We start from the raw sequence: 9264 nt of genomic DNA, 5'->3' as shown, positions 1-9264 counted from the left end.
TTAGAAAGAAACAAGAAATGTCGAGATATTTGATCTATTCTCCCGCCGCAGTAAACGGCTGGCGGATCCAAGATTGTATCACATTTCGTCACCTTGACTCGAGCATCACACTCAAATAATTTACACGGTCTAAATTGAGAAACCTCTAGTACAATACACTCAATTTTTTTGTATGCACTGCGAGTAAGCTTTATTCTAACTTGAGTATAAACAGTCAATTTTTTTATATGCACTGTGAGTAAGCTTTATTCTAACTTGAGTATAAACAGTCAATTTTTTTTATATGCACTGTCAGTAAGCTTTATTCTAATTCATAGCCAATGCATGATAATAACAAATCCACAAATAAATTTAGCGTGACGGTAGCTAAAATGTGAGCTCGAAACTTAAAAACTTCACTTGAAAGGTTCAACAAAAATACAAGAAAAGTGGAAGATAATATTTGGTGGAACACAACAAATTACAATTATTAAAACCTAACTTATACAATTTACTACCTATGACTCGACCAATTCTAGACTCTTCAGGAAATTTTCACTAGCCACATCGTAGCATAATAAGAATTTAGTGCAGCGAGCTGCTCTTTTATAAGATATACGTACGCTGATCACACAATCAACAAGCAAATGAAATAGTTCTATCAAAGCTACTCCTTTGAACTCTTGATTTATTAACAATTTACTATTGATGACTCGACGAATCCTAGACTCTTTAGGAAAACTTCACTAGCCAAATATTACGCTTATCACCTTGCAAGATAATAAGAGCTTAGTCCACCAAATTGCTGTTTTATAAAAACTACACTGATCGCCTGTATCAACAAGAAAATTAATCACCCCACAACCAATGGAACAGTCCTATCAAAGCTACTTCTCCGACCTCTGGATGATTTATTAACATGAGATCTCTTCTTGACTGTTCCAATTTCTTCATCTTTAGCCAATTTACCATATGATTTCGCGAAATTTGTCTCCAATTTCGCCCCAAATTGTTCTTTTGCTCCACTTCCTTGCATGAGTATCCTAGTCAACCCCGAATACTTTAACGACTCTGCAATTTGCAATGGACTAATCCCTTTACTAGTTCTTGACTCAATATCTGCACCTTTTTTAACTAGCAATTCAACTACATCAACATGGCCAGCTTCAACTGCACAGTGCAAGGCACTATATCCATCTTCATCTCGTGCATTTACATCAATTCCATTTTCTATTAATGCCTTTACAACTTCTATTCGTCCCTTGAAACTTGCCCTGTGTAATGCTGTCCATCCGTGTTGGTCACGTCCGTTGATGCTGGCTCCGTTTTCTAGGAGCCGCTGGATGGTTCTTACCTCTCCTTTTCGAGCCGCCACACATAGGTTGTCGCCTACAGAGAGATAAATCGAGGATTTAGAGTAAGTGAGTAAAGCCTTTTTATCATTTTATTGATGCGTTTTAACTGGCTGTTGTAGTTACTTTATTTTTGGAGTATCGAATACAGTTTACTACTATCAATGATATGTTGTAGATCACTTTGACCTGATGGTGTAAGAAAATTATTCACCGATAGAGCATATAAGTGAAGTTAAGTTTAACTTATATGTAAATGACCGTATAAAATAAGTTTTCATTTTCAGATTACCTAAAAAATAACCTGTCATGGATCTATCTTATATACACCGATCAGACACTCCCATTGCATTTTAACATGTTATAGCAGGTAACCTATCTTGTTTTTCAAGTTAATCAAATATTCCATTTTTTACAGACGTTTAATTGTAGTAGTTATTTTCAAGTAACTTGATTGTGAAAATTCTTTTATCACTTCAATGTATGTATAGAAGTTAAAGACAATTGTCAATATATAATGAATGAGATTAGTAACTTGAAAAAATGAGGCAAGTAGCATGGTAAAACAGGTTAAAATAAATAGTTATAGCATATATATGTGTGTGTATATATACATACTCCTATATAAAATTATTTTATATTAATATATCTATATACAGAAACAGATACCACTAAGAAATTATGAGTTCATCGGAATTCAGTAATTTTGACATCAGTTACCTAAACGGAGGGCGTCGAACAGTTTGTTGTGTCCCTGCTCAGCAGCAACATCATAAGCCGTTTTCCCATACTTATTACGTACATTTTTCTCAGCTCCCTTTTGAATCAAAACACGAACCATATGTTCATCTCCCAATCCTGCTGCAATATGCAAAGCCGTCTCCCAATTCACCGCATTTCGCTCATCGATTCTCACGCCACTCGCCAACAAAACCCGAGCACAATCTCTTCTCCTTTCCTCCACAGCAATGTGCAAAGCCGTGTTGCCGTCTTTTGTATATTAAACAAGGAGAAATACAATAAAAGTCATATACGCATTAAATTTAGGGGTTATGAATATTAGAAGCATGAGAGTTAGGAGAATATTGAAGTATAGGTTATGAAAATAAAGATGTGTGAGTTATAAAGGTGGATTTATTAATGTTAAGATACATGGAAAAAATGATAGATTAAATAAATAAATAAAAGAGATAAAAGCTAAATATATTTCTTGGCCAAAGAGAAGCTACTTTGCAGTCTGCTGTACCATGATTTTTTTTGCTTTCGTTATTTCATTCCCATACTACTTTGAATTGCTTCTTCTTATCTAACTTTTTTTGCCAACGCTTTCTCTTGAGCCAAGTCTTTCGGAAACGCTCTCCTACCTTCCGAGGTGGGGTAAGGTGTCTGCATACACTTTACCCTCCCTGCACTTGCATTGTGGATTTCACTGGGTATGTTATTGTTGTTGGCCAAAGAGAGGCTACGCACGACGTTATATTGGAGTATTGTACTTTTATATTACGATAAAGCCTATAATATAATACTCCGTATATTAGTAATCAGAGTGCCGAACTAAGCTTTAATCCTTGTGGAAGTCAATAATCAAGCAAGTTTCCAATCGTTATCTCAAACTATGTAGTCTTCAAAAAAAAAAAACAAAAAAAAAAAGGGATGACTACAATGCATAGCCATCCACCAAAATAATTGCCGACAAATGTATATTATTGTATATAAAAAGTACACATATTTTGTACAAAATAGTGTATTTTTATGTATATTTGGCTAGTGAGTTTAATTATTTTTTACCGCCCTGCCAAATATGTAACTTTCCCAAGAAAAATACCTTTAGTTAGTGCATTCACATCAGCCCCGTTGAGCAAGAGCAATTTTAGTACTTCCAAATGGCCATTTCCTGCAGCAAGATGTATTGGGCCAGAAGCAGAGTACTCTGTTCTCTCAGTTTTAGCCTTTTTGGCTAATAAAAGTTCAACAATTAGTGATTCTCCTAATGCTGCTGCTGCTTCAAGTGGGCTTGAACATGATTTACTATGGGCCTCTATGTTAGGCCCAAATTCAAGTAGTAATTGGACTAAATCAGGCCTGCTTTGTGAAATAGCCAAGTGAAGTAATGTTTGACCTTCAAAGTCAACTGAATCAGCTGGTTTGCAATTAGGATCACTTTTTTCTAACACTTCTCTAATTTCATCCATATAGCCTTTTTTCACTAGATAGCACAAAACAGGGGAACCAACAAACATGATTTTAATTGCACTATCTATGAAAACTTGTTTTTTCTTTGTAGTGAACCAATCACTTGGGACCATGTCTAGTAAAGTTGGAGAAGTGGCCTTATTGTTAATAGCTGCCCCTGGGGCAACAACACTATGCAAGAGGAATGAATCATCAGAGTGAGGGAAAGTGTTTGGGAGAGTTGTGTTTGGAGGGAGATGGTAAATTATCTCCAAGGTGATTGTTGTTAGTGGAGAGATGATGCCCGATTGCGGGCGGATCGTGTAACGTGTCTTGTTTACTGGCTGTAGCCGGAACGCCACAGGCATGGTGTACATGACGTTCCGGAGAGTTAACTCACCTGAACACTTCTGGCCTGGTTCAAGTCGTACCGTCACCAAATTCGTTGGCTCTAAGCTTAATAGTCTATCCATGACCTATGCTCGTATAAAATTAGACAAGATTAGAAATAATCACGTTCGACAGATACATGTGAAGTATGTACACATGAATGTCCTTGCTCCTGCATGGATTTTGGAGAAGGAAAAAGGAATTGGTGGAATAGTGAGGAGTGAAGTAAATATAAGAGGAAGAATAGTGGCCGGCTATAAATTAAAGAGGCTATGCCATTTGTTGGTGTTAAGTACAATGATAGACTTGTTCCTTTTGGTGTCTGACTTTGTAAATTTTACTACTTGGAAACAGTTGTATAATAGATTTTTTATAAGACAAAAAGGAAACTCCTAGGGATATTTGAGGAATATTTTTTTTTTAATATTTCTAATTTGTGGCACTAGAAAGAACGATTATTGATGAGTAAGAAGGAAGACTCGCTCAATGGAAAAACTTATGTCTATTGAGAATCTTTTAAAATATGATAAGAGTTTGAATTTTATGCACTGATGATGTAAATAATATTTATACAATCAGGTCATTTATAAAATAATATATCTATGATAAGTATTAATTAGTGACCCGTCAATATATAGAAGTAGGAGTTTCGAAGAACGGAATCAAAGAAAATGAAGAGGGATTAAAATTTTTTGAAAGAATAGGAAAAATTAAAATCCATAAGGAGTGAATGAGAATATCTGAGTTTCTCATCTTTCTTTATGATTTTTCAGTTCCTCTTGTAGTAATTCTTCAAAAATTTAGCCCCCAAAGATCTCTTTTTCTAAACTTTAGATTCTTTGTTTACAATTTTATCTGAAAAAAGAGAGAAAAATAAAATAGAGGAGGAATGTGAGTACTTGTTCTTTTTATTTTTGCAGAAGTCGTTTTCTCTTAGGCATAGACCAAAGCATTTTGTGGCACAAGGTAAACAACATCTCTTTGTTTATTGAGTTACTTTATATTTTATTGACATTGTCATGAATAAAGATGCTACCTTTGTACTTTTTAGCAGTAGATTTTTCATTTTATTTTTTCTGTGATTTCATACAAGAAAATACATAAACTAGTAAAATGGAAGAGTTTAAGATTTAAATGTATCTTGAAAGTTTTTTGCTTCTTGCACTACTTCGTTTGAAATTGACTCGCCGGATATTTTCGATAGATTTTTCGTCGAATATCTCATAATAATAACGAGCCAATTTTTGAAAGAACGCTCATCGAATATTCGTGTTTGCCGTGTTGCTTTGCTTTAAATTAAAAAGAAAAGTAAAACGAAAAAAAATTAGTTGAGTAGTATAATTGTAAGTTTCTTATCAAGATTGATCTATTTTATATTTTGCGCATTTAACAAGGGAAAAGATTTGAGACATAGAACAAAGAAAATATATACTTTATAGGACTTCCTCATTGGAAAAGCTAATTCCACATAGAACAAAACAAATAATATAATCTTGAACAAGTCATGAAAACTACTTAGAAGTTTGTGTTCTAAGATTACTTGTCTCTTTTAGTGTCTCTTTGAAATTGTGCATTTGGCCATCTTGTAGCTAACTTCCATGTCATGACATTTCTTAAACAAAATGTAGCAAATTTGTTGGTGGATCGAATGCTTCGAGGGCCCTTTTCCAATTAATCAATATTGCTTGATGAATTCTCTTCTAATTTGAAAATAGATAATATCAAAATTCTTGACATGCCATCTGCTCTCTTATATGATACTCCCTTCCCTTCAAAGTAAGTGTCTGTTAAAAGTTTTTATATACTCATCAAGAAATAATTAAATGCGTTAATTACAAAAGTTATTTTAGTAAATTAGTCTTTGTCTCTCCTCAAACTTTTAAATCATTATTGGAGCAAGGATAGATTTTGAAGAAAAAATGACGCCTTCCCGGTAACCTACTAAATCAACACTTATTTTTTTTTATCAAATTAGTTTGGTTGAAACGACACTTATTTTGAATCAGAGGAAGTGCTGCTCGAACAAATAATTTATGCATTGTGTAATATTTTTTCCATCTCAATTTATTTGGCACCATTTTATTGGGTGTGCGAACAAAGTACCTGCATGGTAGGCAAAAAAGAAAACGTAGCTTTTTATAAGGAGTTGATACTCTTAATGATGTGAGGCCTTTTGGGAAAACCGTGCGGGCTTGGCCCAAAGCGCAATATCACATCATGTTAAGAGTATCTTTTGCTTGCGGTCCCCAACAATGGTATCGAGCCGGTGGTTTGGCGGGACGAGTATGAAGATGAGCGAAAGTGTGGCGTGGGGCCGGCTTAGTGCCTTTGCATCTGTCATGGGCCGATTAAGACCTTTACTCGTAGCTTTGAAGAACGCGTACGCGACCTTGGGCTTCGGTGGCCGTAAATACTCGACGATGTAGGTGGCGTATTGACACGTTGAATCTACGACCGTAATGAGTCGCTGTGGAACTTAGTTCGAGGGAGATTGTTGGGTGTGCGAACAAAGTACCACGTTGGTGTTGAAAGAAAAAAAGACTACTTATAAGGAGTTGGATACTCACAATGATGTGAGGGCACTTTTGGGGAAAGCTAGTGCGGGCTTGGCCAGCGGACAATATCACGTCATGTTAAGAGTATCTTTGGGCGGTTTTAACAAGCGGTATCGAGAGCCAATGGTTTGGCGGGACGAGTATGAAGATGGCGAAGTGTGGCGTGGGCCCAGAAGCTTAGTGCCTTTGCGCGTCTATGGGCGGTTTACGACTTTTACTCGCCCCAGCTTTGCGAAGACGCGTACACGCCCGAGCTTCGATGACCGTAAATACTCTGACAATGTGGGTGGCACACAGACATGTTGAATCTCTGACCCGTGATATGATAATGAGCCACGTGGAACTTAGTTCGAAGGGGAGATTGTTGGGTGTGCGAACAAAGTACCACATTGGTAACTGAAAAGAAAAAGTTAGCTACTTATAAGGAGTTGGATACTCTTAATGATGTGAGGCCTTTTGGGGAAAGTCCTGCGGGCTTTGCCCAAAGCGGACAATATCACATCATGTTAAGAGTATCTTTGGGCCGTTCAGCCCAACACATTTGACAACATACGCAAGCTTGAGAAATAAATAATGACTTTTAACACGTAAGTTATTATGTATAAAACCAAAAGTACCATTATGTATAGTGGAATTAGCACAAAATTTGTAGAATTAAAAGATATTTCATTCATGGTAAAAGTGTGAATGTAAATTGGAATAAGTTTAATGAAAGTTGCTTTCCATGACACAATAATTCTGCTTGCCAAATGTTTTTTCATAAGATTTATTTATTCTTTTATTAAAAATTTATTCTCAAACATTGACCAAACACTTGATAAAAGTCCTTTTCAAGCTAAAGGTACTTAACAATGACACAACACTTCTAATATGGACCTTTGAATTGTTTTTTCACCAAATTCACTACTAGAGTTAAAATTAATTACCGAATCAATTAACGGCGATTTGGAAGCTGCATCTTAATGCACCAATAATTAGTCAAAATATTTCTTTAATCATTTTTATTTCTAATTTTTGGTTAGAAATAGTCTTGATATAATTAGAGAAACGATAAAAAGGGTATCATCATAAGGTGGTACCTATCAAAATACCAATTCCAACTAAGAGGAAAAAAAACAATGAAGATGAACCAGTCAAGTAGATAAGAGAATAGTCCATTGTTTAATTGTTCTTAGCAATTTGTTTAGAGTCCTAATAGCATATTGTGCCGTGTTATATAGGCCAAAAGTGAAGACCAACAAGAAGCAGATTATTTGCCTAATAGAAACTTGAAATGCAGAATAATTACGGGTCATTCACAGTAATGGCCCTATCTTGGGGTGGTCTTTATTTTTTGTCCCTCAAATAGCTGGTCTTTAATTTTTGACTTTCGGCACTTTAAGTAACAAAAAAATGACTGAAAATATCACTGACATAGAAAAAAAATCGGCCTACCTTTACCTATGACCCAATTTCGCAAGGCATAAGTCTATAATAACTTTGCTTTGTCTGACATAATTTCTGTAGGAATTAAATTTTCGGGCATAAGTTGTGTCATGCCGAGCTAATTAGTTACTACATAACTTATGCCGGATAATTTAATTCCAACAAAACTTATGCCGGACAAGGCAAAGGTTCTCTAAGCTTATGCCTTGCGAATTAATTACTACACCACTTATGTCGGATTATTTAATTTTTACAGAACTTATGCCAGACAAGGCAAATGTTTTCTCAACTTATGCCTTGCGATTATTTTTTTTTTTATAAGAAAAGAACGAATTCATCGCCTCTGTTAGTATCTCTGGTTTCGTAGACTAGCGCATAAGGATACTTTGACTAACAAATTTTATAGCGGTAAAAATTAAAGACCAGTCCGTATGAAGGGAAATCCGCGAAAAAAAAAAAGAAAAAAAAAAAAAGAAAGAGAATAATGGCATATGTCGGAAGTTTGATTGCAGAAGCAATATGCCAAACTTCATATTAAATTTGTAATTTTCAGATGCAACTTTATACAATTTCTGTCCCAAATGGCTATATTTACAAAAATTTATGAACTTAGGCCGTGAACACATAGTCGGTGATTACGGCAGATCGAATGAAGAGTCCAACAAACTGCAAGCTGGCCCACGGTTGCTTGAGGTCCATCAGTGAAAAACGCATTCAACTCTGGTCCATAGGAACTTCAAAAAATTGCGTGGATTTACCTTCATATTGACTGGTCTTTAATATTTGGCCCTTAAATCCGTAGTCTTTAATTTTTGGCCCTACTTCTCATTTAATGAAAATTTGTTGGCTAAAGTATCTTTATTTGCTGGTCTATGAAATCAGAGATTCGGGCTCGAACCCCAGCAGAGGTAAAAAAAAAAAAAAAAAAAATTGCAAGGCAGAATTTCATAACTATGCCGGACAAGGAGGCATAACTTTACTCCCGAATAGGCATAGTATGCTATGAAACCTTGCCTTATGATTTTTTTTACTGTGCTGGGATATTAGAGAAGTTATGCCTTAAGGCAAAACTTTTTCCTGAATAGGCAGAATTTGCTATGAAATCCAGCCTTGCATTTTTTATTTTTTTTTTTGGGTACTCTGCTGGGATTCGAATACAGAATCTCAGGAGTATTTTCGGCCACTTAAAGTGTCGAAGGAAAAAAAATTAAAGACCAGCAATTTGAGGGACAAAATAAAAGACCACCCCCGAAATAGGGCATTTGTACGAATGACCCTAGAAACATTGAACCAAGATCTGGTGTTTGAATCTTCTAAAACAAAAGTAAAATTACGTACCAAATACAATTCGGTCGTCAAGTTTATAGAATATATACACGATGTATAAGTAG

At 35.4% G+C, this 9264-nt stretch overlaps 1 protein-coding gene across 1 annotated transcript; it reads right to left on the bottom strand.

Annotated features, from left to right (window-relative positions):
• Positions 1-385: 385 nt before the first annotated feature.
• Positions 386-4110, bottom strand: LOC132050845 (protein VAPYRIN-like). The gene is made up of 3 exons (XM_059442192.1): positions 3157-4110; positions 2052-2321; positions 386-1368 (listed from the first exon to the last, which is right to left on the bottom strand). Exons 1-3 carry the CDS (start codon positions 3974-3976, stop codon positions 833-835), a joined length of 1626 nt encoding a protein of 541 aa, XP_059298175.1. The 5' UTR covers positions 3977-4110; the 3' UTR covers positions 386-832.
• Between the last annotated feature and the right edge of the window lie 5154 nt (positions 4111-9264).

Source organism: Lycium ferocissimum, chromosome 3 (genome assembly GCF_029784015.1).
Source record: "Lycium ferocissimum isolate CSIRO_LF1 chromosome 3, AGI_CSIRO_Lferr_CH_V1, whole genome shotgun sequence".
NCBI lineage: Eukaryota > Viridiplantae > Streptophyta > Magnoliopsida > Solanales > Solanaceae > Lycium > Lycium ferocissimum.
The sequence above is the reverse complement of the archived record's forward strand: the minus strand, read 5'-3'. Positions and strand labels throughout refer to the sequence as shown.